Source organism: Mus caroli, chromosome 3, assembly GCF_900094665.2.
Source record: "Mus caroli chromosome 3, CAROLI_EIJ_v1.1, whole genome shotgun sequence".
NCBI classification, from domain to species: Eukaryota; Metazoa; Chordata; class Mammalia; order Rodentia; family Muridae; genus Mus; species Mus caroli.
Window position 1 is genome coordinate 147,677,034 of NC_034572.1, and position 16,294 is coordinate 147,693,327.

Genomic DNA, 16,294 nt, shown 5'->3' on the forward strand with positions numbered 1-16,294 from the left:
CCAGTGAAAATATTTGTTATGTTGACTGTATTATTACATCAATCATTCCGAATGCTCACTTAAGATGTATATTGCACAATACAGTTTCTGCCTACTTAGCAATTCATTTTTTTTAAAAAAAATTTCAGATCGTATCCACAAATTATGTAGACTCATGGTTGACAGCCCCAAATTTGCTGATTGTAAATGCACCAGTGGGAATGGTGCATTAAAATAGAAATATTTATGTTATTAAATTAACCCCTACGTGATTTTTAGTTTTAGAAGTGCTGAGTTCAATGTTGTCCAGATCCTTAGAGTTTGTAGGTACATCAGATACATCAGCACTGTCACATATATTTTCAGCTGAGTCTCACATTCTAACAACATATGACATTTAAAAGAATGTATAGTAAATATAATATGGAGGGAGCTTGACCTTCTCTAGTCTGAAAATCTGAAATATGAGGCTGCAAAGACAGTTCACAGGGTAGGCACACTTACTAGACAAGCTGAACATCCTGAGTTCCAGTTGTCAGCACACCGGATAAAACCCAGTGTGGTCACACATGTGCCTGTAACCCCACCCCAGGGACAGAAGTTGGCTGTGACTTGCTGCCAGCCTAGTTCTGGGTTCAGTGAGAGACCCTGTCCTAAAAGAATAGCATGGAGCAGGACGTCCGGTGTAATCCTCTGATCTCTGCATGTACACCCAAGACATTTGGTTCATACGATGCATATTTCATGCACACAAACCCACATGTACAGTTAGAAAGATAAATATGAGATGCTCAGAACTTGAAAGTATTGTAAACGTGGTGTTTGTGTTTAAGGGTTTCAGCTTTCAGAGGGCTCTGCACGTTCATATTAGTAGTGTTTAAACCATAGAGTCTACAGGTATCCACAAACGTGGAAAACAGTGGAATGAGGAACTGTTCAACCCCTCCCTAGCCATGTTTCAGAAGACATACCTAATCTGTTAATATACCTGAACAGCTAGGATTGTCTACAGATTGGCACAGTGCCTCCCATTGGCTTGAAACTGCTACAGTTTTCCCTGACATTTCTGTAGGTGTTCATGCATTCCTCGCTCAACAGTAGCTGGCTCACTGTGTGCCAAGAGGGGACCCTGTCCTGTGGCTGCAAGACACTGTTTATAGAAATATGGTACAGCGGTTGCATAGAAAAGGGAAGTGTCAAATTGGATCCTGCAAACAAGGAGGTGTCCTGTGGGCCTTGGTGCAAGGGGCACAGAGGTCCTGCTTCTGGGAAAGAGCTCAGGAGAGGAATTCCAGAGCAGGACAGCCATATGCAGCATCCTGTGGATGGAAAGAAAGCCCAAAGACCGCTCAGGGGGTGCTGCTTGGCAGGAGGAAGTAACACCATCTGAGAAGCTGAAGCCTTGTTTCTGGAAAGTCTTGACCTCCCAAGGCAGGTTGCAGTGTAGGTGCTGAGGCAATGAGAATGCTTTTACAGCAAGGGAGTGAAATAGATGAGCAGAGCTGTTTGAGATGTTGCTGCTGTAGATGCAGAGGATGGATTAATGGTCTGGAAAAGATTGGAGGTGGGAGGTCAATTAGGAATCTGTTGCCAAAGGGTTCAGCTAACTGTGCCAGAGAGAGGGAGGGAGAGGCAGCTGTCTATGGGGACAGTAGAGAAGGAGAAAGCTGTGGAGAGAGAGCATTAGGGACTGAATGAGGAGGAACAGAGGAAGGAATGAGCAGAAGCACAGGAATAGAAACTCTTCACTGGTGAGGAACAGGCCTGGGAGAATGCTGTCTGGGAGCCAGAGGCCCAGGTGCTCAAAATCTGCAGAATGGCTCCACATGGGTCCTGGACCCAGGAGGCACCTAGGGCTTGGGGAAAGAGTTTCAGCCATGGTGATGAGGTGCCAAGCTGCTGACTGCAGAGAGTTTGGGACAAATGCAAGTTGGGAACAGATTGATAGTAAATATAACAAAATTTGTTGCTGAATGGGTGAAAGATCAGAGCAGGAGGGAGAAGAACAAGAAGAGTCAAGAGACAATGACACTCAGGACAGGAGTGAGGGAATCGGCAGGAACCAAGACCAGAGAAAAGGTTTTCCCTAAAGGAACAATGAGACAAGAAAACCGCAGACTGATTTCAAGTCCCATTGGGAGACCTTTTCTATTTAGGTATATTTTAAATCACCAATTATTATATGAAAATAATTGGAAAACAGACAAATCATAAAGCAAAAATAATTGCAAAAGGAATCTACTTTCAGAGATGGCTATTATTCTACACTTCTTTTTAAAAATATCTTCTGGCCATATTTATACACCAATAAAACCATGATATGGCCAAGTGTGGTAGCATGTGGCTATAATCTTAATATTCAGGAAGACTAGACAAGAGGATTGCCATAGTTTTGAACCCAACTTGGGCTATGTAGTGAGTTTCAGGTTATCTTGAGCTAGGTTCCAAGAACCTCTCACAACAAACAGTGAACAGTGGATTTCAAATGCGGTTCATCAGGTATGGCCACTGGCTGCCCTTGCAGAGGGCCAGAGTTCAGTTCCCAGAACCCGTTCCATGCTGCACATGTCTGCTTGTAACTCCAGCATCAAGAAGCAGCCCCTCCACCACCATGTCCAAAGACACATAAATAAAAATAAAACCATCCTTTGCACACACAGAGAAGAAAATCATCATGCAATGTTGTGACAAGGACATGGGTTTGAGCCATCAAACCGGAAATAGAAAGTGAGACCAAGACACAAACCTGTGTTTGTGTGATTCGGTTTCTTTGGTTATGAAATGTGATAGACTTGAAACTAGAGACGTAGAAAGCAGCTCCTCACTCCAGGGATGCTCTGGTAAACTGCTCCACCAGTCACTGGATTCGTAGTATGTATTCAGTATCTTGCTTCCTCCTGTGTTACTTTCAGTTTCCATTAAAAAAATACAGAGGTGGATACTCTCAGCCAACTACTGGACTGAGCACAGGGTCCCCAATGGAGGAGCTAGAGAAAGGACCCAAGGAGCTGAAGGAGTTTGCAGCCCCATAGCAGGAACAGCAATATGAACCAACTAATATCCCCAGAGCTCCCAGGGACTAAACCACCAACCAAGGAAACACATGGTGGGAGCCATGGCTCCAGCTGCATGTGTAGCAGAGGATGGCCTTCTCTGGCATCAATGGGAGGAGAGGCCCTTGGACCTGTGAAGGTTCTATGCCCTAGTGTAGGGGCATGCCAGGGCCAGGAAGCAGGGTGGGTAGGTTGGTGAGCAGAAAAGGGGCTAGGGGGTAGGGGGCTTTTCAGAAGGGAAACCAGGAAAGGGGATAACATTTGAAATGTAAATAAAGAAAATATCTAATAAAAAAAAGCAAAATCTTTAAGAACTTTATTTAAATGATTCTATCTTGTTCCAGCCCATGGATGTTCCAAACATTTAACCATTTTCCCCCAAAATTTACATGACTATTGCACTATTCAAAAAAAGTGTGGGGGGGGGGCTTTCAGATAGTATTTTTTTGTACAAAACACTTAAAAGCCATTACTCAGTTTTCCTCTTCAGTTTAGGAACAAAGTTTATGGCTAAAGGGCATGAATACTTTTAGCTAAGCCGTGTTTGTAATTGGCCCCCCAAAGAGTGGTGGCAATTGATATTCCCACCTGCACACTTAGGCAGGTGGTTCTTCTCCACTCAAATGACAAGAGGGGTAATTGAAAACAGAGCTACCTCTGTTGGGATTATTTTCCTCTAAAATATTCTTGGCTTTAACTAGCATGGTTCTATCCTCCACAGCGCTACCACCAGCTGGAAATAAAGCGGAAACTGGATACCTTAGCTAGGAAAGAGCGGATTCAGAGGTTGAAGGTAAACTCTTTTACCTTTTAATATCATGGTAGCATTCGAACTTCCAGGCAGTTATCATGGGAAGTCTAGGGGCCCCTACTTTTGGACAGCACACACAGCTGAGACCAAGCAAATGGTTCTATGGAGTCTGGCTCTCAGTGCCATCAGTATAGATCCTGATAAAACAGGCCCTGCTCCTGAGAAACACACTCCAGCAAGGTGAAAACTTTCAAAGACAAACTTGAAAACAGTTGGATTTGCTGTCTGGCTTTTGTGTTTTCTTGTGGCAGAGGCCAAAGAATATTATGAGTCTTAAGAAAATAAAAAGAGATGGTAATGTTCCAGCTTGAAGGAAAATAAAACATCGGAAGAATTATACAATCACACATTTTCACTCGATTGTCACCCTTGAAAGCTATGGTGGGAACAAGCTTCCTCAGTAGAAGGAAGCACGAACAGACCTAACATTTTGTGCTAGGTATTTTTAAATCCTTTGGTTGTTCTCTATTTTTGTTCTTTGCAGTGAACTTATGAACACATCAATTTGAATCAGGGGATGAGAGATTCAATTAGGCGTGTTTGAGAAGTTTCAGTTTAGGATGGCAGATTTATTTGATTTCTTGAGCTATTTGAAATCATGGGCTGTTTGTTCTTAATTTGCTATAGTATTACAAATGTGGAGCCTGAAACGCATTTCACAAACTGATAAGCATTTGTAAAGCGTTCGTAGGGCAGCTCGCCCTGTAAGAGTAACATTTTCCTCTCTGGGTTGATGGACTCAAATTTATTTTATCAGAGACTAAGAGTAAGCTCATTACTGAAGTGTTAAGTGACAGGTGACAGGAGGCGGGTCCCTTCTTGGAATCAGGGGAGCTGGTTTGCAGAGGCTCCAGGTTCATTCAGCTTGGCTGGCCATGCCTTGCATCATGGTTTTGCACTCTCTGTGATTTGTTTGCCAGAATGTGGAAGCAATAATAACTGGAAATTCTGATTTCCAGTGTCTAAAACAGGGTGTGCTGTGTGTCTGTGGCTCGTCTGCCCTGTGCAATGGGAGGCAGTAGGTAGACGGGAAGATGAGGGTTCTGGGAAGGAAGATGAGGGTTCAGGACAGTGCTAAGGGCACACTCCAGTTACTCCCATCTGACATCTGCTCGTCAAAACTCACTGCATACTTGCAATTGGCAAAGGCATGATTTAGGAAAAGGAACTGTATTTTTTAAATTACTATTTTTATAACAAAAACTTTAATCTTTTCTGGTAGTGTGCACCCCTCAGTGTAGTGAAGCGCAAAGGGCACTTTGTTGGCCCAACAAACATTGTCATTAAGTAGAATATTCTCTCAGGATGACTCCTTTGTGTGTGCAGGTGGAGAGGATTCCATTTTCTGTCACTTAGTGCCTACCACACCCTGTCCCTAACAGGGCTAGAGAAATGTTGCTAATTTCAGTATCAGGATACAGAATGGCAGTCTTAGTGGGAAGGGCTTTGAACTCACAGTATGGATATGTGTCAGGCACTAAGCTAACCTGATCACCTATATGTCAACTTCACAATTCTTTTCTCATTCCAGGGAGAACACACAAGACGATTTATTGAAGATAACATGCCCGTTCTCACTCCCCATCCTCCAGCTGGCCCAAAGACTAATCGTGGCCATAGCGTTCTGGCTGAGGAAGGACGTTCTAGTCCATTAACACTGGTGAGCCCTATTAAGCACTCTGTCCCAGCTAATTAATTTATGATTTCTCATTAATCTGAGAAAGAAGGCTCTCTGGGAAGCATGTCTGCACAACCCCATAGAAGTGAAAACATAAGGAAAGGAAGCAACTGGGAACTACAGGCTCCTCATTACTCAATATTAAAAGTCAGCATTGCAAGTCCCCACTCCAATGGAAATGGCTATGGGTTAATCTCTGTACTTGCAGCTAACACACAAGTTTCTGAAGTGGAGATGACTTGTGGTTATGTAGGTACCCAGATACCACCCCTGGCTCCATTTTATCTTTAGAAAAGAGCAAACTTGTCCAGGTATCTAAGATCACACATGACAACTTCAAGTTATGTCTCTCAGTATTTACCCCTCAGCCCTTGGCAGTATGGCAGGATTGAGCCCCTGACTGTGTCTTCTGGGTATTATTCTTGCTATTCCCTTATCTGCACAAATTCAGCAGTGCCAGGCTGCAGGTTGGTGACATTCTACCATTTCAGTTTATCAAAATTAGATGTTTCTACCTTGAGATAATTAAATGTACTGAAATCTCATCTGAAGAAGTTATACACTGATATTTTATGCTAGCATGATTCATCTGTGACCCAGAGGTGACATTTGCTGGAAGGAAGGCAGGATCTTTCAAAACAATATAGATTCAGAGAAGATTTAAAATAAGTTTGTTGGACGCTGGTGGTTGACGCTGGGTTAAACTCCCTGTGACATCTTTACCCTTGGTTTGCCTGACTGGATGTGTGACAGGGTGTTTTCCTTGCAAGTCTGATCATTTTTATTTGTGTTATACAATATTTGTAGAGCGATTACAAAGCCTTCACACATAGTTGAGGTAAGTTTGTCACTGACAGCATTAAGCTTCAACGTTCTGCAAAAGGTAAACATATCTTGACCTGTCCTGGCTGAACAGCACAAGTTCTGAAAAGCCCCAGATCTCTCTGGGATGTTCCTCTTCCAATGGGTCTGATTTGAATGTAAAATTGTACACACAAATACATCAACTCATTAGTATCTCCAAAGCTTTCCCTGGAAGAAACAAAGGAAATAGTGCTACTTTCTGTCCTCCTACCTGGTTCAGAGAGGGAAAACCCCTGTCCCCTGTGTCCCCTCAGTTTTCCAGATGAACCCCATCAGGAGGTAGTCTGTAGTTCACTGTGCAAAAATGAGGGGGTCCTTTAAAACTTAGAGGCTACACTACTCTGAGCCTGATACTTGGTGGCATGCTAAGTGTTCTGTGCACCTTAGGATAGCTTTTAAGATTAATTTCCCACTTTACAGAAACTCAGGTCTCCTTTAGGTTTGTCCATTGTATCCTGGACACATCCTCTCTCAGTTTCATCCCTGACTACCAACTACCCTAGATGGAGCCAGGAAGCTTTATGAGACATCACCATTTTTCCTGAACTTCTTCTCTAAGAGAAGCTTTCAATGCCAATCCTGCATTTTGATGCTAATTGTGCTAAAGTTTCAAACACTGTGCAAGCATTTAGCTGTATTCTCTCCATTTAAATGGAGGAAAGTCATCTCCACGGATTCTGTAAGTCTTTGAGAAATTCAGCCCCTGTGACCCTCTTGAGAATTAGCAAAGCTTGGCTAAGCTGAGTAATTACCAGGTAGCCAATTTCAACTCACATTTTGGCACATCTTTGAGCACATTAAGATGGTGCCATATTTATTATAGAGAAATATATTTACACATTGCAAAACATAGCAAGCTTAAGGTAGCCTCTGATATGAACCACAAGAGTTTGGGGCTCACAGCTGCTACTTAATGGGACAGATTTGTTTTTAGAGATAAATGTGATCAGTTGAGCATTTGACTGCCACATCCATCTAACTGGATGATATTTGTATGCAAATGCACAGAAGTAAAATTAAGAGCACAGCCACTGAGAGATAGTGTTCTGGTTTGTAGTAACCCGCTCTCCTGGATCTCTACACACGATTTTCATGTTTGGGAGTCTTTTATTTAGAAATGTCGTTTAGTTTCTGTACATGAGTTTTAAGATCTTTCTATAGTCTTATCTCTTGTTATCTCGGATTCGTATGTTACTCCAGTTGATCCACATGTGTTTGTGGTGGCTCAGGTTTGTATTTATTACTTCCCTTGTTACTGAGACAAAATGTCTTCAAGAAATGACTACAGAAGAAGAGCCTGCCTGGCATATAGCTTGAGGAGATAGAGTCCACATGGTGGAGAAGACAGGCAGCAGGCAGCTCTACTGTGCAGGGGGCATGGATCTAGGACTTTTTTCCTCACATCTTGTCAGAACAAGAAGCAGAGACAGGCATAGAGACACTGTAGACACTGAGGCCTGCCTTTCAGAGAAAATCTTCTTCTAGCCAGCCTCTTCCTAGCAAAGGACCCACAAAAACCCAAAAGAGCAACTCCAGTTTTGGACCAAGTGTTGAAAAAGCCAGTGGGAGGCATTTCATATTTACCCCACAAGAGACCCAAGTAACAATGACTTACTCATGGGGTTTCATCTCCACCCCAACCCATGCCCCATGAGTCTTAGGTGACTCTATGAAGTCATCAAACACCTGGATTCCTCTGTGTTACTCACCCACCAAATTGGGGTGCCTGCTTCATCCACAGCAGCCAGGGCTGTGTATCACCATGTGGATGTTCCAGCCTGAGGGAAGGGGTCAGCAGGAAAGTAAGGACGTGCCTCCCTTTGCTACGAGTGAACTGCAAGTTGCATGAATTACTTTGGCTGACATTTTTCTAGCCTTAAGTGAGAGGCCATCTCCTTACAGCGTTGTGGGGAAGTCTGGGGAACATACTCTTTGTGCCAACCATGTTCGCAAATGAAAATTCTGTGACTGGAGAAGGAAGGAGAGCAAATACTGGGCAGGGTGGTCTCTGCTGCTCTTCTGTGATCCTGGCTCAGAACTGGCTCTTATTTGGATTTTCAAATGACCATCTTCCTCATCTTTGGCTAAAATTTCACCTGCTTCTGTGAGAACTTAGTTTTTCTTAGCCTCCTTGGTTCACTGTGACTATAATGAGAGCATTATTCTAAGTCATGCTCTCTGGCATTAATCAGCCTGATTGATTAATAGAATCTTTGGATGTTACATATTACTTTTTATCTTCTTACTTGGCCTAGGATGGAGATTCAGTATTGCCAACTGTTGAAATCAAAAGTTTCAGCAGTGTGTGCACGCATGTTTCTCAAGATGTTATGAGAACCAGTGCTTGGTAGGAGTTTCTGGCTGCCAGTTTTTTCATGTGTTTATTTATACATGCCTTTGCAGAATGGAAGATTTGTGGCTCACCACCCTTTAGAGTCAATGTACAAAATTCTATTCATGAATCATTTATATACCATCTATCTCACACCACTTTGCCCACATACGCCTGCCCTATTCTTGGCATGTTTTCTACTGTCTTAGTAGAATAGGACAACTGGGCCAAAGCTTTATTTTTTTTTTCCACTTTTGACGCATTGCTAATCTTTATACTAAACTTATTCTGTTGATGCTCCCAAAGGCACTTATAATGTTCCACGCTGGCACTTTTTGTATTCACTGCAGTACATTCTTGATTGGAAAGTGTCTCTGTTGGGGGCTCAGCAGGAAACAGATGGCTCATACAAATAGAGTAATTACAAAGTTGTTTAATAAAGAAACTATTTAGGAAGATACAGCAGGGTGAAGAAAAGCCAACTAGGGATGGTAAGCCTGCTGGGGTCAGCACAATGGAAAGCCACAGTCCCTAGGTTGAAAAGGAGTCTGGATGGGAAGGATTGAGTTCTAGAAGAAGTAAGTAGGTCCCATAGCAGGTAAGGACTTCCCCATAGAAGCATAAACACTTAGGTGGTAGAAACCATTTCTGCCCTGCAGGATTATGGAAATAAAGCCTCCATTTCATCTTCCAATCTTCTCTGATATCGTTCTTCTCCTTGGTAGAATCTAATTTCAGTCCTGAGGTTGGTTAGTAAATTACTTAAGAAATTGCTTACAGGGCCCAGAGCTCCTCAGACAGAGAAGGTAGACAGGAGATCTAGAAGAACAAATGGGCAACTCTCAGTATGGAAACATCCATTTTTATATAGTCCATCCCAATTTGGTCAGCTATAATGTTTCATCATGTTTTCTTACATTTCTAGGAAGCATTTGAAGATACGTAATTGGTGGTACATTATAGCCAAGCACCTGCCTTTCCTGGTGTCTGCTTTTACTTTGGGTGCCAACCTTGCCGCTTAATGAATTCAAAGTAGATTTTATATTGAAAACATTGAAACTGAAATGAGTCTGTTCCAATAATATCCTCTCAGTTCTCTGAAAGAGGACATTATCTCACTTAACATTTCATTGAGCAAAGCCACTTTTTTGCCCATATTCAGCACAATAAAGAATTTACAGTATGAGCAAAAATATAGGACTCCAGTAGAGGCCACCTCTTTTGTCTAGAGGGCTCCATCCCTGTGGCATTTGGTTATGTAGAAGACTTCAACACCATATGTTTTAACAAATACTTTGGGGTCAGAAGGGTATATATAATGGAAGGATATAATTAAAGTTTAATCTGTTCAGTAAAAAGGCACCATTAATTACTCTGGGTAATTTGTTGGGTTATTAATTGGTTCTGGAAACATGTCAAGGTACTAATTTAAATGGGATTTGCCCCCATCGTCGTCTAGACAGCCCCTCGACCATATACTGCCCCAGGAAATATGCAGCCTCCGGTTCGTCTGCAACCTCTTCTCAGTAACTGCCAAAGGAGAAATGGTTCAAAGATAACTTCAGGGTCCAAACCCAAAGGCTCATCGCTGCAAAGTGAAGCTCTCTTTCCTCTTGGGGTAAGTGTTATTTTCCTTAAGAAACATCTGTTTTTCAATTATTGATTAAAATCATGTACTATCAAAGTTTTTAAGATGCCATATTTTCATCCACACAGGGAAACTTGCACTGTACGTTCACGGAGCACTTACTCTGTACTTGTGATAACTGTATATTGCTGCAATGAGACTGCCTACTTTTCATGTCACTGTACAGGATTTATAAGGGGTGAAATTTTGATGACATTCAGTGCTTAGCTCACTATGAGCCAAATGGGAAACAAAGGTGCTCTGTCCCCAGTCACATATGACTTCCCCAAATGATCCTGGGTGGACTCCTTTCAGATTTTAGCACATGAGAACCAGACAATGGGACTCTGCATGGCAGGCCTGTGTTCATGTGGGGACTCTCTATCCTATCAGTGTGTAAAGTTACTTGGAGGGTGAATTATAGAAGGAAGGAGAGTCTATCTTTTAAATGTGCTGAAGTCATCAACCTAAGAGATTGACGCTGCATCCCTTTCAAGGTGCTTTCTTAGGTAATTTCTGCTCATTAGAGTGTGAGTTGCCTAGGTGTAGGTACTCTAAAACAGAATCTACCTAAACAGGGAGGAACAGGCCAGGCCATTCCCAACATGGGAAGAGACTGTATTCCTAACTTGCAGAAACATTTGCCAGCTTAAGAATTTGTGTCATGAACATAACTGTCATTACAGGAAAGGGATGAATGTGCTTCATTTCTTTCTATGAAATACTACTCATGGACCTGAGAAACGGTGCCCTCACTCTGACACATGCCCTTCACGCAGATGAAGTGGTTTCACTTCACACTAAATACTCAGAGGCAAGTGCAGCACCTCAGTCCACTGAATGTGGTTTTAGCTCATGAGAATGGTTTACATACCTCATTCAGGTTGTCTCCTGGTAGCTTCCTAAACACCAAAAGAAGTTAATTGGGAAATTATTTTTTTTTTGAGAGAAACTTCTTGAAGTGAGGCAGGCTCCTGGGTCTTAAGTCTAGGGTACAGTTGAAGACTCCCATTTGGAAGACCATTTCAGCTACTGTCCAGGAGTAGCCAAAATTCTTTGTTAGTTTTTAGTAATCTAAAATAGATTTGTCTCCATCAGGGACAATTAATTCACCAAAAGTTATCAAATGGTCAAACTTTATAGCAACAATGTTTTCTCCCTGGTTGGCAGAGCCGCCTGGGTGGGAGGCAGAGTCACAATGAGAAGGTTGCCTGGTGACCATAGAGTCAGAATGGGGCTGTGACTCAAGGCAGTATTCCTGGATCAGGTTAAGGCTTCCTGAGGTGCCCATCTCATCTCAGGAATGAGCTTACCAAAAACACCAGAGAACTCACAGGTCTTTGCCTAAACCTCTCTGTGTCCTCCAGGGTTAGCTTTGCTGTTGGGGTTGGGCATACTCAAAGCCTGCTGGGTAGAACTTCCTTCTCCATAGACAGTGCTTCAATGGGTCCTCTCCATGTTTGCCACGGTGATTACATTCTTTCTAAGCTTCTATAGTTCTAAGTTCTATCTTGGCGACTTTTTTTTTCCCCCTAGACATAAGAACACCACTAGGGAAATGACAGTCTTTGACATCTAGGGACTGAACTTTTCACCTTTCAATGATTTTCCTCCAAATTTACTCTGAGGCACTGTCTACAAGTGACCTCTCTATGTATACATTGTGAACCAATATACAATCTCATCTTCCTGCTTCTACGTGTTGAGAGTGTGGGTTATTTCTGAAGGAAAGTCATTGAGCAGCTTACATACACCAAGAAGGTGATTAGTTTCATAGTAGTTTCAATTAGCTACATTCAATGAATATTTTGGGCACTTATGACAGGCTAGATGCTGATGTAAGAATGAGTGTTATTATTATTGATTACCAAGGAAGACAGAAGTCACTTGCTGGAGCTTACAGTGTAATATGTGTAAGCTAAATATACTATGAAAAGACATGCTTTTATTAGTGGTATTGATGGTGAAAGAGTTGACTACCAGACAAACTCCTTATGAAAGATGGTGGTCTGTAGTGTTGCTAAGTACATAGTGAGCACCAGGTAGACCCTCTTGCTTTACTGAAATACTGAAGAGGATATAGGTATAAGGATTGGAAGGACCACGGAGAAGACCAGGTTGAGCTTGTCACAGCAGCCAGAGTGAGCATCTTTTGGGAAAAGTGACCTAGTCAACAACAAGTTGGTTTTGATGCCACTAAATAAAACTCATCCTGTGGCAAAATTTTCAAATATTCAGAGGGAGTCTCTCCTGTCAGGAGGCATCAGCACAAGTGGCTTCAAGGCCCCACCTGATGGTCTACCAACATCATAACCTGTAGGAATCTATCCCAGGAACACACACATACATGCAAAGGAAGAGTTAAGTACCCTTTGAGCTGTCATATTTACAGTATGAACAAGTGAGAAAGACTACATAATACAGTATAAATGCTTAAGAACTAAAAAATACAGTGTAATTATATGTAATGGTTTAGAAAATTATCCAATATACCATCAGTTACAAACAAAACAAGAGCATTACTTTTAGAAATATTATTAAAATCATTTTCAAAACAGGACAAATAGCTGATACCTAATTGTGCTATTTGTTTTTAAAAGTGATTAAAAATTGTCCAAATTTCTAATGTCCTAGATTTTAATATTTGTATTACGTTCATTTAATTTTGGTTTGATATTCTAGGCTAGTCTATTGGAGAAATAAATTGAAAACAAAGTAAGGTTACTCAATATAATTTAACAACCGAACAATAGAGTCTACGTACACAAAAGTGTTGGTTTTATTCAAGATTTGGGCTGTACATGCTTTGACTTAATCTGCCTTTATTGATTCAGTAACTAGTGCCCTTGGGAGAGCCTTTCTTAAAATTTTTATTATTAAGCATCTCAAAATATAGACTAAAGTGGTTAAAAATTAGTTATGAGTACAAAAATAGAAATGTAATGTCCATTTATAATGTACTTATACTATATATATATATAGTATAGATTTTATATATATATAATCTTTATATATATAAATCTTTATATATATAAATCTTTATATATATATATAAAGATTTTTAAGGTAAATTGGTATAAAATGGATAAAAACATCTAGGTCTCTTAAAATTTGGAAATTTACTTCAGATACACAAAAAGTAATCAATTTGTACAAATGTTTACGTGCAAATCTATCTGATAAATATTTTTGGTTATACATTTAAAGATTTTAAATGACTACGGTAAGGTATCTTGGTTAAACTCCTAAACAAAATATATATATATATATATATATATATATATGTATATGTATATACACACACATATATATATCTCAAAGATAAATTAATATTTAAAAACTTCTATTTGCTTTTTAAATCAAACTCTACATGTAAATTACTTAAAAGAAATATTGCTTGTACTATTATGTAAGAATAGATCCACATTTCTATACCCCGGGGAGACTATATAATATAAGAATCAAAGCAAATTTAGTGAACCATTTTTCTATTTATGGATTTTTAGGGTGCTAAAGTTTTTATGGTTCAGCTGTATTTCCACATCTTTTATATATACACACACTTACACATGTGTATCTGTATGCCCAAATGCACAATTTATGGCAGGGTATTAATACTTGTGCAGTTATCTACATAGGATTTATGGCAGGACTTGGAGGTCAAAGAGTGTTTTCTTTGAAATTTGGTGGATAGTTTTGATTGCCCTTCCCAAAGTTTGAAGATTTCAAGCAAGCACACTCACTGGTGTTTGATTACAGGCTTACTTCTCCTGCCTGTTCAATCCTCAGGGTGTATAAGATCAGAATGTCTCTACTTCAGGGTCCAACCCTGCAGACCTTCCAGTGCAAAATCCACTAAGTTTACTCTCTCAAAATCTTCTATTAAAACCATATATTCACACAAGGTTAGAAATATGTGCTTATTGAATTTGCAATAGATACAAACTGATTTTCATAGGCAGGAGCATGCGTTTTATCAGTCATTAATGGGAAGTTGGTGTGTTGTTCTTAGCTGGGTTTGTGACAGTCATCCAAGCTTTGATTTGAGTTGCACTGGGGCTCAGCTTGTGTGCCATTGGGTCTTACATCATGATATGATTACAGGGAAAGAAGGCAATGATGAAATTCAGGAACTACATGGACAATTCCCAGAAGGAGGATCTCTACCAACTTCCACACATTAACAGTTACCACACACCTGTTCCTCCAACACCGCAGCCCCAAGCAGGAAAGAACTTCAGGGATAAGAGGTTGGAATCTTGGAGGAGGAAGAGGCTGCGTCCCATCACGGCTCCCAATGGCCTTGAGCCTCTCTTTGCCAAGGTGATTATGCCCAACGTGTTCTTTTGTTACTGTAACACTAGTGATGGCACACCGGCTGGGTTCTAGATCTGTAGTGTAAGAATTTTCTAGAATCAGGTACAAAAATGCATTATATTAATATAGTAATTTTTCCTGATTTTTAAAATAGTAATTTCTTTTTAAAAATTTGATATTTTCTTTATTTACATTTCAAATGTTATCCCCCTTCCTAGTGTCCCCTCCGAAAACCCTCTATTCCCTCTCCACTTCCCCTGCTCACTAACCCACCCACTCCTGCTTCCTGGCCCTGGCATTCCCCTATACTGGGGCATAGAACCTTCACAGGACCAAGGGCCTCTCCTCCGATTGATGACTGACTAGGCCATCCTCTGCTACATATGCAGCTGGAACCATGAGTCCCACCATGTGTTTTCTTTGGTTAGTGGTTTAGTCCCAGGGAACTCTGGCGGCACTGGTTAGTTCATATTGTTCCTCCTATAGGGTTGCAAACCCCCTCAGTTCCTTGGGTCCTTTCTCTAGCTCCTTCATTGGGGACCTGTGCTCCATCCAATGAATGGCAGTGAGCATCCATCTCTGTATTTATCAGGCACTGGCAGAGCCTCTCAGGAGACAGCTATATCAGGCTCCTGTCAGCAAGCTCTTGTTTGGCATCCACAATAGTGTCTGGTGGGTCCCCAGGTGGGGCAGTCTCTGGATAGTTGTTCTTTCAGTCTCTGCTTCACACTTTGTCTCTGTAACTCCTTCCATGGGTATTTTGCTCCCCCTTCTAAGAAGGATCGAAGAATCCACACTCTGGTCTTCCTTCTTCTTGAGTTTTGTGAATTGTATCTTGGGCATTCTAAGTTTCTGGGCTAGTATCCACTAATCAGTGAGTGCATATCATGTGTGTTCTTTTGTGATTGGGTTACCTCACTCAGGATGATATCCTCCAGATCCATCCATTTGTCTAAGAATTTCATAAATTCATTATTTTAAATAGCTGAGTAGTACTCCATTGTATAATTGTACCACATTTTCTGTATTCATTCCTCTGTTGAGGGACACTGGGATCTTTCCAGCTTTTGGCTATTATAAATAAGGTTGCTATGGACATAGTGGAGCATCTGTCCTTATTACATATTGGAGCATCTTCTGGGTATATGCCCAGGAGTGGTATAGCTGGGTCCTCAGGTAGTACTATGTCCAATTTTCTGAGGAACCACCAAACTGATTTCCCGAGTGGTTGTACCAGTTTGCAATCCCACCAACAATGGAGGAGTGTTCCTCATCCTCACCAGCATGTGCTGTCACCTGAATTTTTGATCTTAGCCATTTTGACTGGTGTGAGGTGGAATCTCAGGGTTGTTTTGATTTCCATTTCCCTGAAGACTAAGGATGTTGAATATTTTTAAGTGCTTCTCAGCCATTTGGTATTCCACAGTTGAGAATTCTTTGTTTAGATCTGTACCCCATTTTTTAAAATAGGGTTATTTGGTTCTCTGGAGTCTAACTTCTTGAGTTCTTTGTATATACTGGATATTAGCCCTCTATTGGATTTAGGATTGGTAAAGATCTTTTCCCAATCTGTTGGTTGCCTTTTTGTCTTACTGACAGTGTCCTTTGCCTTACAGAAGCTTTGCAATTTTAT

At 41.1% G+C, this 16,294-nt stretch overlaps 1 protein-coding gene across 1 annotated transcript in view; it reads left to right on the plus strand.

Moving 5' to 3' along the window:
- Nucleotides 1-16,294, plus strand: part of Erich3 (glutamate rich 3) — a 102,283-nt gene that overhangs the window by 35,708 nt on the left and 50,281 nt on the right. Inside the window, 4 exon segments of the mRNA XM_029475551.1 lie at nucleotides 3,754-3,825; nucleotides 5,375-5,503; nucleotides 10,177-10,335; nucleotides 14,449-14,667. Coding sequence (XP_029331411.1) covers nucleotides 3,754-3,825; nucleotides 5,375-5,503; nucleotides 10,177-10,335; nucleotides 14,449-14,667 — 579 coding nt within the window.